The sequence below is a fragment of the Balaenoptera physalus genome, assembly GCF_965194825.1.
Source record: "Balaenoptera physalus genome assembly, chromosome: 16".
NCBI classification, from domain to species: domain Eukaryota; kingdom Metazoa; phylum Chordata; class Mammalia; order Artiodactyla; family Balaenopteridae; genus Balaenoptera; species Balaenoptera physalus.
Genome location: NC_138898.1, coordinates 76,987,665 through 77,002,953, shown reverse-complemented (window position 1 = coordinate 77,002,953; position 15,289 = coordinate 76,987,665). Strand labels below are relative to the sequence as shown.

General features: G+C 54.9%; 1 protein-coding gene across 3 annotated transcripts; it reads left to right on the top strand.

The window, feature by feature from the left end:
* Positions 1–4,467: 4,467 nt before the first annotated feature.
* On the top strand, positions 4,468–13,425 carry ZNF629 (zinc finger protein 629). Of its 3 annotated transcripts, none has more exons than XM_082429503.1 (3): positions 4,468–4,777; positions 7,266–7,373; positions 7,509–13,425. In XM_082429503.1, the coding sequence occupies exons 2-3, from the start codon at positions 7,362–7,364 to the stop codon at positions 10,059–10,061; spliced, it is 2,565 nt and encodes an 854-aa protein (XP_082285629.1). In that variant the 5' UTR covers positions 4,468–4,777; positions 7,266–7,361; the 3' UTR covers positions 10,062–13,425. The 3 variants fall into 3 exon arrangements, with proteins under 3 accessions (XP_082285629.1, XP_082285628.1, XP_082285630.1); XM_082429502.1 differs by having other exon boundaries at positions 4,470–4,777; positions 7,528–13,425; XM_082429504.1 differs by lacking the exon at positions 7,266–7,373 and having other exon boundaries at positions 4,471–4,777; positions 7,528–13,425.
* Positions 13,426–15,289: the final 1,864 nt, after the last annotated feature.

The window sequence follows — 15,289 nt, the reverse complement described above, 5'->3', positions numbered from 1 at the left end:
CCTCTCCAGAAGGTTAGTCCATGCGTCACATATGGGTAGGAAATCAGTTGAATCGACTTAATCTGACTTGGATTAGTACAAACCTGAGAAGGAAATCAACTTGTTTTTGAATCCCACAATCTCCACTCCTAACCTTATACTCTAAATATTTGCCATTCAAAAAGTGCTTGTTTTTTTTTTTCTCTAAATTGGAAATCATCAAACAGAACAAAAGATTACAAAGCTAAATCTTGCTCTTACTTGAGATTCTCAGTTCTCCTCCCCAGAAGCAACTACTTCCAGATACTTATGCAAACTCCCCAGAATAGTCAAGATATACACAAAAGTTATTCACAGAGTCGGACTCTTGCGGTTGGAGAACATCTGAGAGACCATGTCATTTTGCAGAGGTGGTAACTGAGGCCCTGAAAGCTTAGCGACTAGAGTTAGTTCAGATCATACCTTAATGCAAATATTTGGTTTCAACACAGTATACAAAGATTTCGTTTCTCTTCATTTGTATTATATATATATATATAATATACACATATATATAATATACACATTTACTTAATATATAAGTTAATTTTATTTTTGCAATGATATATGTGGTCTTCAGTAGCTTAATCAAAGTTATTTTAACTTTATAAAAATAGAAAAGTTCTGTAATTTCCAAAAATTAAAAAAAACAAACCATCTCTGTTGAGAATGAGGACCATGGAGTCATTCTGAGGGCAAACACTGCAGTGCCTTTGGGGAGACCCATGGGCACCAGATGGGCGGGGAGAAGTGAAGGACACTGGAAGCAGGACAGCCGCCTGGAAAGTCACTGTGGTAATTCAGGAATGAGAACCAGGGGGCTGCAGTGGCCTGGGGCAGGGGGATGGAAGAGGTGGATGGACTCAGCAGGGGTGCCATAGGCCTGAGGACCTACTGGCTAAGGGGTACAGAAGATGGCACCCCCCAGGCTTGGTATTGTGTAGGGAAAAGGAGCCGGTGAATCTGGGATGAGGGCAAAGTGGACGGGTCTGTTCAGCAAATGGAGAGAAAGAGCTAAGGCTTTGAGGACGGGGCAGAGCTGGGCAGCTAACAGCTAAGGATTTGGAACTGACCACATGCAACAGGAGATTTCTGAGGAAGAGAATGTAAAGGAAGGACTTGGTTCTGAGCCTTAGGGGACACGGTGGTCGGGAGGCACCAGGAGGGAAGGACTTGTTGTGACAAGGCTTAGGAGCCACCATTGGCTCTTGAGCAGTTCCTGCGTCTGGAATCTCAGACTCTCAGAGGTGGAAGGGACCTCTCAGGTCCCCAGACCCAGCTCTTGTCCCACATTTGAGGACCACATTCCTGAATAGCAGCTCCCAATATTCCCTGTGGGCATGCACATCTCCGGGGAAGAAGGCCCCATCTGTTCCTGGTGGCAGCGTCTGGCAGCCTTTCTGCCTGTGGTTAGACAGCTGTCCTAGTGACAAGGTGCCTGGGGTGGTGAGGTGAGTGGCCTCCTCCGGCTTCACCTTCCCAGTCCTTGCATCCTGCCCTGAGAGCGTCCCCATCCATAGAGCAGGGGATTGGAGTGTCTAGTCGTGGCCCCAAGTCCTCCCAGATTACTCAGGACATGGTTTCCAGACTCCTGGCTCTCCTGCCCACCAGGCTGAGGGCTGTGCCCTCTGATGAGGAAGACTGAGGCAGACCTGGCTAGAGCTGGTCAGCTCCAAATTCTTGCATCATCTCATTTAACCCTCCCGTCCCTTGGAAACCAAGGCTCATCCTCTTTCCAAAGAAGAGGAAGTTAAATCTCCAAGAGGCAAAGTGAGTTGCCCAAGATCATACTGGCAGTGAGGATGGAGCAGGGTTTGGATCAGGATCTACCTCAGGACCTCACTGCTCTCAAAGCAACCTGGGCCTCGGGGCACAAGGCCCTGTATTAAGGGGCCATGTGGGAGGCTCATGAGCTGTGACCAAGAAGAACATGGCGGTGGGCTGTCCATGAAAGACGGGGAGTCAATCCAATCCTCATCCTTCCAGGAATCCCCTGCCAGGAGGGTCTCCTTCATGGCCACTGTGCCAGCTGACTATAGGCAACAGGACAGCACACTGTCGTCTATAGTCAGAGCGCCCTTTGCCTCCCTAGAAGCAGGACAGGAAACTTTCTGGAAAATGGCTTGGCCCACCCGGAGTGCCCTGCCCTTCCCGATTCCTCTCTCCAGCTTCTGGAGCAAGATGAGGAGAGAATGGCGGGGCTGAGAGGCTTACCCTGTGGTCCCAGAAACACATACACACACAGACACAGACACACACACAGACACACAGACACACACAGCCAACCTGAGCCCTGATGGTTCTGAAGTCAGCATGCCTGGGTTTGAATCCATCTCTGTCACTAGTAAGCTGTGTACAAGTGACTTACTCTATCCTCAAATAATAATTATATTGGTTTCATGAGCTCTTTTGAAGGTTCATGGAGTTACTACACGTAAACCCTTGGAACAGTGCCCAGCACGTAGTGAATAATCAAAGGAACTACGTCAGCAGACATCATCCTCCTATTTATTACTCTGAACCTGGTAGGCACAGATCAAGGGGTACAGAATCAATAGCTACAGTTAAGTGGGTGCTGGAGCCTCAACAGTGAAAGATGATTAATACACTGGAACCACCTTTCAGCCTCACGGTTGGGGAACACAAGAGGAGTGACAAGTACTGTGACAAACTGGAAAGCCAGTGCCTCTCTAAAGAAGGAAGCTACCGCCCAGCCAGTTGTTGCCATGTGAAAATTTGGGTGATGTTGCCACATCTTTGGATTTTCCAAAATTTGAATTTTTATATGAAATGTACCAATTTTTAAATGTGGCAATTAATTCAGTTTAAAAAACCCCCCAAAACCTTGTAGGCCAAATTCAACTCTTCTGTGAGCCTCCAGGGTACAGCTCTCCTGTTGACTTACTGCCCCAGGGCCAGGTCAGGCTTTTGCAGCCCTGGGAGGGCAGAAGAGAGCCCTGAGGGCCGGATCTGCCCACAAGCCTCTCTGATCCCAAGTCGGCCTCCTTCTCACCTGTCCCTCAGAGCAAAGGGGAGATTGGGGATGTCTGGGAACGAATGTGATTGTGCAGTGGAGGCTCTGCCCAACTCTGCCCCATCTGTCCAGCCTAGGGATTAATACAGAAACAGATGGAAGAGGCAGGAGGATGACTTCATTCCACGCACTGAGCACCTACTACCTGCCAGTTACTGTTCTAGGTGCAGTGGAGACAGCAGTGATTGCAAGAGGCCAGGCCCCTGCCCTGATGGAGCTGATCTTAACCCCTGTGTGTGCGGGAGGGGAAGGCAGTGCCAGAGGTGATACATGCTTCGAGAAACAGAGCAGGGGAAGGGGGACCAGGAGGAGCAAAGGCCCTGAGGCGAGACTGAGGTGTCAAAGGTGACAGAAGCCAAGGATAAGATGGAGATATGCCTGCTAGGGAAGGTGGAAGGAGACAGCTCTGATAAGGAGCAGAGGCAGGGCCAGCAGGGCCTCTTTGGCTGGTCACACTCTCTAAACCGCAGATGTAGGCCCAGAAGAGTTGCGTGCCCTTAGTAATTTCTGACAGTTTGTTCCTCCCCTCACTCCCTCACATCTCTGGACAGATAGCCCTTTTCACATTCTCTCTGTGAATGTGATTTGTAATTCCTTTGTGTTTATCACACACACACACAAACACACACAATCAAACCCCTTGAGTTCTTGAGGGTAGAGAGCCCAATTTTTGTTCAGCTATGAGGTCTCCCTGCCGTTATGTTCCCCACAGTGCCCAGAAATAACAGGCTTCCATATACCAATGTGTTAAACTGAAATAATGGCATGGTCTTAAGCACGTTCCCTCACTTCTCACACCTTAGTTTCCTCTCCTGTAAAATGGGGATAATCATTGATTGTGGTGAGGAGGAAAAGAGAAAAAGGCTATACAAATTGGGGGCCTAGAAAACCTGGACTTGAGGCCACCAGGGTTTCTCTCTTGCTCTGAGCTGGGTGCCACTGGAGCTACTGGGAAACGTTCTTGCCCTCCTCCCTCCTGCCACCACGGGGCCTCAGTTTCCTCCTCTGAAGGGAGCTAACTGGGGAAGAGGGGCCAGCACACACGTCCCAGTGAGGCTGGGGCTAGGGACACAGGCTGCCACAAATCTCTCCTGGCTGCGCTGGTCCCCTCAGCCCAAATGCTTGTTGCTGTGACTTCTTATTTCACCTAAGCCATTTTTGGTCTGTAGGATGTTCCGTCTCCAGGTCTGTCCTGCTAGCCCTGGCTCCCACCCCACAATCCAGGCATCCAGGACCCATGCCTGGGTCTGAGTCCCAACAAAGGCAGGCCCCGGAGACCAGCAGCCAACAAATCTGAGATAGGGCTTTCTGGGAGCGGCAGGCGGAGCCCCTGTGAAATGGAGGGTGGCCAGAAATCCGGAGCCCCTCACTGGTATCTGGGTTCCCCCGAGAACTGTCTTCCACTGGAGACGGAGAGAGGGGCGTCGTCTCGGCCACCTCCCTGCTTCCCCGTCCTCTTTTTCTCCCAGGCTGTGGGAGGCAAAGGGTTAAATCCCATAGAGCTGATGCTCTGACTCCAGGCTAGAGGGGCCCGGGAAGCTGGGGTCACTTCCTGCTCCGTCCCAGTCACCCTGAACTGGTCCCCGGGTCCTCAGCCTGGGATCACCCCTTGAGAAGGACCCCAGAGTCCTCGGCATCTAGCCCGCCCCCCGAGGCAGGGCATTCAAGGGGTTAAGTCCCCTGGGGCTGGATTCTGCCTTCCGGCCTTTCCCAGACCCCAGAGCCGTGAGTTGGGGGCGCCTGGGTTCCCGGGGGGTTGGCCCGGAGGGCCCGGGACGGCCGCCGGGGAACAATGGGGCGCGAGAGGCAGGGGCCGGGCGCGGGACTGAGCCCCCTCCCCCGCCCCCGGGCCGCCCGGGTTAGGGGTGGGGGCCGGGAAGGGGCCGTGAGGGCCGAGGATTCTGGGAAGAGCGCGAGGGTCTGGCTGTGGGGGAGGGGAGGGCGTGAGCATTCTGGGAAGAGGGAATTCGGCCTGGCGGGCCGGGGGCCGGGGCGCCGCGGGAGAGCCGGGAATCCTGGGTGCCCCGGGCGGGGGAGGGGAGGATGCCAGGCTCGGGGTTGGGAGCCGGAAGGAGGGTCGTGGGGACCGGCTGGAGCAGAAGTCCAGGGTCCGGGCTGGTGTGGGCGTCGGGGGGCCGGGGCCAGGGTGGCTGTATTCCCGCGGCTGCCTCCATGTCAGGGTCACCCTGGGCCGCTCTCCACACCTCTCTGTGAGGCAGCCTCCTCCTCTCCTTCCCTCCCTCCGCAGTGGGGCTGGCCTGAGGTCGAGGCCGCTGCAGGCCCAAGCACTTCTTGCCTCCCTCGGTCTCCCCACTTTCATACTCCATGTCGGCCTTGTCATTAACCCCTTCCCTTCTACCCTGGACCTCTGAGTTTGAATTTCTCGAGAGACGATCATGGTACATAAATTCTTACCTGTCCTCAGCAAACACAGCAGGCCTCTTCAACATAGTCAGGCAGCCCCCAGCTTGGCAGAAGTCCCTGCTTCCACCTTCCCAAAGACACTTACAGATGGGGGTGGGGGATTCTCATAGCCTAAGGAGCTGCGGAGATGAAGAAATTCATTTACTTCCTAACATCTAAGTCCTGTCTCTCCTACTGCTGTTTGGCAGGCTTCAGCTAGCTCCTGCTTCACTTTGGTCACCACGCTGCTGCCTTCTCACAAGTCCTTGCACCACCGCCCTCATACACACAGTGGTCATCCCACATGGCCACTCAAAGCCCAGGCCCTCCCCAGGGTCTCTCTTAAGGGTCTAAACTTTGTGGGGAGTTCTCCTCCTAGCACTTAGCTCCTGTGGCCCTGTTCCCTCATCATGGAATCATATCACTGTCTCTGAAGTGACAGCTGCCTATGTTTTACTCTGAACTCCTGCTCCTCTGCTGCCATCCCCTTTAAAGGCATTGGACCAAACAGGTTTTCTAGGAGCAAGGGGCATCTCATTCATTCATCTTTCGTTCATTCAAAATTTACTGAGCACTTATTACGTGTTAGGGATGGGATACAGCAGTAACAAAAGATGGATTAGAAGAAGGGGTACCAGGATGGGAGTGGTAGTGGAAGGCTTCAGTGGGGCAGTACTCTGTTTAGAGTTCACAGCTACAGATTGTCAGGATCCAACCCCTCCTTTTACAGCCAGGGAAACCTCTTGATCCCAGGAATTTCTCCATCCCGTTCCCATGGCCAGCAGGCTCTGTCTGAGCTTCTTTCCCCAGCTGCCCACGTTTATGAGTTTCACATGACTTTCAAGGTCATTTCCCTCTCTTAGAGGCTGCGACAAGCCAGACACAGAGCCTGGCATATCTGGTCTTAGCTCTGCCACTTCCCAGCCTGTGACCTTGGAGAAATCTCCCTGGGCATTGATTTCCTCATCTGGAAAATGGACAACCTGATTCCTGGGTCTCCTCACAGGACTGTGGGGAGGATCGGGTGAGACAATGAGGACAGCACAGCAGGCACTGTGTCAGCTAGCTGTCAGCTGCCAGGTGGTCTCCACACACTCATCCCGTCTCTCTTTTCCTTTCCAATTCCCTCTCAAGGTAGTTCCTGCAGAAGCCCCCGATGGCTTTAAACTGCCCCCTCTCCCTACCTCTGGCCCGAGCTTCGACCTTCTTTCTGTGCTTGGATAACGGGAAAGTGCCCCAGTCTTTTGGAGGGCCCTGTCCCCTCAGGGAAATCAGGGTGGTTACTTTCTTTTTTTAACTCTTTAAGTGTTCCAGGCAGTCTTGATTGTCTATGGGGCTCATAAGGAAAGTTTATTGGTCCCAATTAGCAGCCCCATTAAGGAGGAAAATTAGAGTCTTTAATGAACTTCCTCTGATTAGCAAAATAACAGGTTTCCCAGCCTCTGGGCATCAGAGGGGTAGGGTGAGAGCCTGCTTCCCCTGTGGGTGTCAGATAATACCTCCCCAGCCCCCAGTCTGGGTTCAAAGGGTTATGACTGATGAGCTTTTAATTACACTCTTAAATTCACCTACTTGCTTAGTTGTGATCTGAAGATCTGGAGCAGGAATCTGGCCTGCGGGGGCGGGGGGGGGGGAGGGGGGGTGGGCGCGGTGAGAACTGATGCCCAGAAAAATGGGGAGGTAGGAGACTGCAGTTCAGATCAGGAGAAATAGGGGCTGGAGGGTGGGCAGGTGGGGAAGTGGGGCTGGGGGAGTAAAGGAAGGCGGGAGGTCAGCTCCCATGGTGTGCTCTCTCCCCTCCCCTCCCCAGGGTCCCTGGAGCACTGGGCAGTCCTGAGTTCTGGGATGGAGCCCGAGGCAGCGCTGTGGGGCCCTGATCTGCAGGGTCCTGAGCTGAGCCCCGACGATGCTCATCGAGGTGAGGGACACAAGAAGGGACTGCGGTCCTGACAAGACAGTGGCCCCAGTTCAGGGAGGGGCACAGACTCTGGGGGAAACCCAGGGGAGGGAAGTGACGCTCGGCCCGTGTTCTGAAAGGAAATGGGGGCTGGAGACTCCCTTTCTCTCTGTAGGTGCCGACAGTGGGAACGAAGAGGAGAGCCCTCAGCAGGAAAGTTCTGGGGAGGAGGTCATCTTGGGAGATCCAACTCAGAGTCCAGAATTCAAGGACCCACCAGAGATGCCCCTGGAGACACCCTCCCAGGATCCCTCAGTCCCCCAGGACCCCCCGGCCCCGCTGGGTCACTCCAACCCCTCAGACCACCAGACCCCTCTGGACCCCCCCACCCCCGAGGTAGTCCCGACTCCATCTGACTGGACCAAGGCCTGTGAGGCCAGTTGGCAGTGGGGGACTCTGACCACCTGGAACAGCCCCCCGGTGGTCCCGGCCAACGAGCCCAGCCTGCGGGAGCTGGTGCAAGGCCGCCCTTCCGGGGCCGAGAAGCCCTACATCTGCAACGAGTGCGGCAAGAGCTTCAGCCAGTGGTCCAAGCTGCTGCGGCACCAGCGCATCCACACAGGCGAGCGGCCCAACACCTGCTCCGAGTGCGGCAAGAGCTTCACGCAGAGCTCACACCTGGTGCAGCACCAGCGCACGCACACGGGCGAGAAGCCCTACAAGTGCCCCGACTGCGGCAAGTGCTTCAGCTGGAGCTCCAACCTGGTGCAGCACCAGCGCACGCACACGGGCGAGAAGCCCTACAAGTGCACCGAGTGCGAGAAAGCCTTCACCCAGAGCACCAACCTCATCAAGCACCAGCGCTCTCACACGGGCGAGAAGCCGTACAAGTGCGGCGAGTGCCGGCGGGCTTTCTACCGCAGCTCGGACCTCATCCAGCACCAGGCCACCCACACGGGCGAGAAGCCCTACAAGTGCCCCGAGTGCGGCAAGCGCTTCGGCCAGAACCACAACCTCCTCAAGCACCAGAAGATCCACGCCGGCGAGAAGCCGTACCGCTGCACTGAGTGCGGCAAGAGCTTCATCCAGAGCTCGGAGCTGACCCAGCACCAGCGCACGCACACCGGAGAGAAGCCCTACGAGTGCCTGGAGTGCGGCAAGAGCTTCGGCCACAGCTCCACCCTCATCAAGCACCAGCGGACTCACCTGCGCGAGGACCCGTTCAAGTGCCCGGTGTGCGGCAAGACCTTCACGCTGAGCGCCACGCTGCTGCGGCACCAGCGCACGCACACGGGCGAGCGGCCCTACAAGTGCCCCGAGTGCGGCAAGAGCTTCAGCGTCAGCTCCAACCTCATCAATCACCAGCGCATCCACCGCGGCGAGCGGCCCTACATCTGTGCCGACTGCGGCAAGAGCTTCATCATGAGCTCCACCCTCATCCGCCACCAGCGCATCCACACCGGCGAGAAGCCCTACAAGTGCTCCGATTGCGGCAAGAGCTTCATCCGCAGCTCCCACCTCATCCAGCACCGGCGCACGCACACGGGCGAGAAGCCCTACAAGTGCCCCGAGTGCGGCAAGAGCTTCAGCCAGAGCTCGAACCTCATTACGCACGTGCGCACCCACATGGATGAGAACCTCTTCGTGTGCTCCGACTGCGGGAAGGCCTTCTTGGAGGCGCACGAGCTGGAGCAGCATCGGGTGATCCATGAAAGGGGCAAGACCCCCGCCCGAAGGGCTCAGGGCGACAGCCTCCTGGGGCTCGGGGACCCTGCCCTGCTGACCCCACCCCCCGGAGCCAAACCACACAAGTGTCTCGTCTGCGGAAAGGGGTTCAATGACGAGGGCATTTTCATGCAGCATCAGAGGATCCATATTGGAGAAAACCCCTACAAAAATTCAGATGGCCTCCCTGCACACCCCGCCCCCAAGCCGCCTCAGTTTCGACCCCCCAGGCTCCCTTTTGGAGGAAATTCCTATCCAGGTGCTGCGGAGGGCAGAGCTGACCCGCCAGGACAGCCCTTTAAAATGCCTGATGGGCAGGAGAGCTTCAGCCAAAGGCTGGGTCTGCTGTCCTCCAAGTCCTATATCTGTTCCCACTGTGGAGAAAGCTTTCTGGATCGCGCTGTGCTCCTCCAGCATCAGCTCACCCACGGCAACGAAAAGCCCTTTCTCTTTCCTGATTATAGGATTGGCCTAGGGGAAGGGGCAGGGCCCAGTCCCTTCCTAAGTGGAAAGCCCTTTAAATGCCCCGAATGCAAAAAAAGCTTTGGCCTCAGCTCCGAGCTGCTGCTGCACCAGAAAGTCCACGCCGGCGGGAAACCCCAGAAGAGTCCGGAGCTGGGGAAGAGCTCTTCGGTCCTCCTGGAGCACCTCAGGAGCCCGCTGGGGGCCAGACCCTACAGCTGCTCAGATTGTGGGGCCTCCTTCCTCGATCGCCTAGCCCTCATCCGGCACCAGGAGACCCATAGCCAAGAAAAGTCCCCCAAACCTGAGGACCCCCTCCCAGAGCCAGGCACCCTGTCCACAAGCCAGGAAAGTGAGGAGGAAGCCCCCGTCCCCACAGAGAGCAGCAGCCATGGGGAAGGCGGAAGCCCCAAAACCCTTTTGGAAGAAAAGCCCTATTTGTGCCCCGAGTGTGGAGACGGCTTCACAGAAGTCGCAGCCCTCCTCCTCCATAGGAGCTGCCACCCAGGGGTCACCCTGTGAAATGGGTCTGGAGACCAGGGGCCTCTCTCTCCTGAGAGGAACACTGGATCTCCCCAAAAATTATGTGGGGAAAGGAGGAAAACTCTATCAGATTGTAGAGAGGCAGAGGATAAAGAATGGTGGGTAAAAATAGTGCTTTTACATCAGTGATGAGAAACCCTTTAAAATTGTTGGTGGGAACCACTTATAAGGCAGTAGAGAAAAACTGTTGGGTTAGAAACCCTATAAATACGTAGGAAAAAAAAGCCCTTTAAGTCTGTAGCAGAAAAACCCTATAAACCATAGTGGATAAAAGCCCTATTAATTGTAGGAAGAGGTCCCAATATGTCTCTAGACAACCCTATAAAACTGTATTGAAATCCTTGTGAAACTATAGGGTCAAGGAAGTGCAGGGAATATGACAATGGCGTTGACTTGGGAGGAGTGACCCTTAGAAGGTGTAGAAGAACCTCCCATGAACTTGCTCCACAGCATTCTCTCCCCTTGGAGTATGGGAGGGAACCTCTCTCCCAGAGCCGTGGACAATTACACTGAGGAAACTGCTCGTCTGGGGAGGAGCGCGGGAATGGGGTGGAACCAGAAAAGGAAGAAAACAGAGGAGAAAAATAAGTGATGAGGAGCCCTCAGATCCACAGAGGAGAAATGACCCAGGAACTAGGAAGAGAAGGTGTAGCTCAGGACACTGGGGGCTCCTTGGGGTACGAGGGCAGTCTTAGATGATTGTGTGTGTGAAAGGAAGAGGCCCATGGAATTCCTAATCAGAAAGAACCCAAAAATGGGGAAGAAAAAAATATCCAGCCTTTTTAAAGGCTGAAGTTTGGGGTGCATAAAAGCTTTAAGTATAAGGAGACCAGAAAAATTAGGGAGGAAGAGTAGGGGGTTTGTTAGAGTGCTTTGAGGAAAGCAGACCAAGGTGGAGAAACTGTTCCGATGGAACCCAACAAACTCCAGGCTGCCCAGTCTTCCCTGTCTCCAGGAGCTTGTTAAACTGCAAGTACAAGCAGCTCCCAGCTCAGGCCATCAGGGTTCCCCCCACCCCCAAAGCAGGCAGGACTCCCCTCTCCCCAGCCCAGCTGGGGACGTCTACTCTCAGAGGCCTCCAGGGATGGAGGGTCCCTCCTGCCACGTTCTCAGGTCTCACTGTCAGGAGGCTTCTCCTGAAATCTAACTGCCACCAGTCCTGCTGCAGTGGCAGCCCGTTTCCTCAAATTCTGTCCTCAGTCGGAGAGGGAGAACCGCTGCTAGTCGACCTCCAAAGAATAAAGCCCTTCAGAGACTCAAGGCCTGTGTGTGGTTAAATCCTCCCCAGACTTCTCTTCTCCAAGTCAGGAGAGCTATGTGTGGGCTCTCTGTGGCAACGAGGGACAGCAAGTTGACAGAATAGAGAGCTTTCATTAGCCAGCAACCTGATTTTAAACCTCACTCTTTCATCTGAGCTGTTAGCAAGGCTGCTGGCAGGACAAGCCAGCCTGCACACTGTGATGGGTGTCCAAACACCCCACAGACTGGACCGTGGGTCTCTGAAGAGTATATGGAGACCCGACCACCTGGCCACCTCACCCTGGTACCTGGAGCCCTCTGAGGTTGTTAACAACCCAGCCCGACTGGGGGCTTGCAAAGGGACAGATTCCACCCACTTGGCTCCTCTCCTCCTTAGCCAGAAACCTTCAGAGGGAAATGGAAGGATGAGAAACGCACCCCCTGGCCAGGCTTGTCTCCAGTCCTCACACACCACACACAGTGACATACTTTCATTAACCCAGCCAAACCCGCTCACATGACTGCGAGTGTGTGGCAGGGGAAACAGACGGTTTTCTTCTAAAATGGTTGAAGAGAGAAAACTCTTGAAACATCCGTAACGAGAACCCCATCCCCTAACCCTGGATACCCGTAAAGAAGGAGAGGACTCCGTCCAGTGCTGGGTTCAAAGGAAGTGCCCACTGACCCCAAGCTGGCCCCAGTAACGCACTGTGGTCCTGAAGTAAGAGGACTGAGATGCCAGGTGAGGAGTCACATCCCTGGAGAGGGTGACCCAGCTTCCTACAAACCTGTGGAAGAGGCCTCTGATTCCACTACCTAAAAGTTCAAAAGGTGAAAGTCCTTCACCCTTCATCTATCCTGTTCCCAAAGGGATGACCCTCGAATTCAAAGATCGAAATCTAGAACGCTGTAGGAGGAAAAAGGGAGGCCTGCTGGGGAGAAGGAAAAGGCAGGCCTTGGATGACTACGGGGAGACCCTTGTTAACACCTGCATAAAGCCCCACCCCACCCAAGTGCCAGGTCAGAGAGCACCACCGAGAGGGGAGAAGAAGGCTGCCTGCCTCTACTGACAGCATGGACCAAGACGGTGTCCCTCTGAGACTGAGGAAGAGGAGACGATTCTCCAAGCAGGTTTTTTTCCCTGTAAGATGGCAGCAAGAAAGAAACTTCAGTTGTAGAGACAAACCCCTTGTAAAGCTAGAAGCAGATCCTCTCAGAAACAGGTCTGAGGAATCTGTCTCCAGAAGGGTCCTGGAGAGCCCTTGGGGCTCCAGGGTCAGTCCAGGGGAAGATGGTCAGTGTGGTCAAAGGCCGACTGAAGGCCAATTGAGGACTAGGGTGTAGCATACGTAGTAGGATGCTCGCATGTTGTAGGGTGAGGGCCAGGGGTCTTGGCTCCGGTACTGAATGGATGATGTGGACACAATTAGTTGGGGTCTGGGGTTTCATAGCAAGAAAGGGGGCAGAGTCAGAGACCTTTGGGGTGTGACCTGTTCTCTGTTGCCCACCTCCCCAAACTCTTTTAGCTGGGTACTTTCCTCCCAGAGCAAGCTACATCTTGGGAGGAACTAAGCAGGGAACAGGCTGGGGGAGGTGGCAGTGTCCAGAGTCCCTCTGACCAGCTCAGGCCAAGGCCCAGGAGTCGTGGCACTTTCCCACCAGAACTGGGTCTGGAAGGCAGAGTGTAGCCAAACCCTCTCGTTCAACTCCACGCAAGCCTGACTCTTAAGAAGTGCCCTCGTGGAGGAGTGCGACGCAGGGTCACAGCGTCATTGGTGAAAGCAGAGGGGAGAGTAGAAACTGATCTGAGCTTAGGCTGAAACTTGAAACTGCTATGGATATGGAGGTCACAAGGGAGCATGGGCATGAATCCTGAATGGTGGGGCAACTCGAAACCATCACAACCAAGAGGTGGGTTCCATGGCACCCGCCCCTCAGGTGAGCAGCCCCAACTCCTTTGCCCCCGTGAGGGAAGCCCCACTCACCTGACTTGTCCCCCTGGAGTGAAGAGAGGCCCCACTTTTGAGTGTTGTGTGTCAATAACAGTGTTGTGTCACTGGTGGTCATGTTGATTAGTTGAAGAGAATAAAGGGAATAAGATTTCCCAGGTGTTTTCTGTCTTCTCTTTCAAGCCTAGAGCCGGCTGAGAGAGCCCGTCCTCTCCCAGGGCAGCTTCCATGTGTAACCTCAAAAGCTCAGCCCAACCCCAGGCCGCCCTTGCAACCCTCTTCCCAGAGGCCTAAAATCCCCATCCAGAGCTTGCTGGTGGGAGCCTGAGGGTTTATGGAGTTTTAAAATCTGCCCCCTTGGGAGACAGGGGGAGAAATGTGTTGAGAAGGTGGCAGAGCCAAGCAGCACGACATGCCGACTTCTGGATGGCAGCCTGGTGACTCTGGCACTGGCTGACTCGGGTCCAGCTGTGCTGCCCCAGGGAGGCCTCTCGGGCCCCAACACCCTCACCCTCCCCAGATGGCCACAAGGCAAAGTGCCTAAGATTCTAGTTCCAGAAGCCGGCAGCCACCTCCCGTGGTTCGCCTGGGTCCTGGACCTGGCCCAGCCCTTCCTCTGGACCAGAGCCTCCTAGACCCCGGGGAGAGGTGGGTGGAGACCTGGCTCGTCATCTCACTCTCAGGATGTAGCCCATGAGCCCCCAATGTGTGGAGAGGCTGAGGCTAACAGGAGGCAGCCATTTGCCTAAGATCTACTGCAAGGTGGTGAGGGAAACCAGAATGGCCAGGAGCAAGCTCTGCACCCAACCAAGCCTCTCCTCCCCCACCGCTGGGCCTGCCTGGGCTTGGCCTGGGCTCCACACTATCTGGGCCAGGCAGGGGTTGCTCCGCTGAATCCGCCTTGCAGGCTGCCTCAGCGCTATCTCCTGAGCCTAGACCTGGCCATGGCCCCTGAGTGGCTACTTGAGGTCAATACTTGCTCTGACCCGTTGCCTGCCTCTACCCCACTCTGCCGGGGGGCCCTGCCCCAGCCAGGAAGCTGTCTCCCCACCTTCCCTGTGCTTCTCTGACCCAGACTCCCAAGGCAGACTCAATTGTCTCTCCTTCCCCTTTTCCATCTGGAAAGCAAGGGGAGGGGGCAGTGGGGAAGGGGGAGAGAGGAGGGAATTGCGTTTCATGTAGAAGCGAGTAATGAAGGCTATTCTATATTCCCTGGGGACACTGAGGTGCCTCAGCACAGGAGGATCCTCAGCAAAGTGAGGGGACTACAGGGGAAGAACAGACACTGGAGCACACTGCTTCATACTTAGCAGAAGGGGCTGTGGATCCAGACGTGGTACCTGCCACAGCAGAAGGTCAGGAAACTGGCAGAGGAAGTGACCTGAAGGTTGAGGGCTGCAGGAACAGGAAATAGTAAGTGTAGGAGCCAGGGGTGTGGTGGGGGATAGAGGGTGCATAACAGTTAGGTGTAGGCTTAGAGCATAGTGGAGTGGGAATTGAGAAAAGGGAGAGAGCAGAGCCTGGAGTGTAGAGCATCCTGTTTGAGTAACTTGGGAATAAGGGCACCATTGGCGGGCGGTGTGGGGGGCTGGGTGTTAAGGAGAGTGACATGATCTTATCCCCCTCCCCCAACCCTGGCCACGAATGATGGTGATTTACCAGGTCTGGAGCTCAGGAAAGACAACTGGGTTGGAGGAGTTGGGCCTTAGCAGCCTAGCTGTAGCCATGGTCCTGGATAAACACACCCAGGGAGAGCAGTAGAGTAGAAAGGAGAGGGTCTAGCTTATAGGTAGAGGAGGAGGACCATGAGAAGATAAAAAGTATGAGGAAAAGCAGGAGAGTGTAGCACCACAGGGCCCAAGGGAAGTTTTAAAGAGAGTGGTTAATGTCAAATGCTCCCCTGGACCCTGTGGCCAATCACAGACAGTAGCCTTAATTCTGGCTAAAACACGTAACTTTGCCACTGAGGCCAAACATCTGCTTACCCCCAGAGGCCAGCCAAGGTCAAGATTCAGGAGG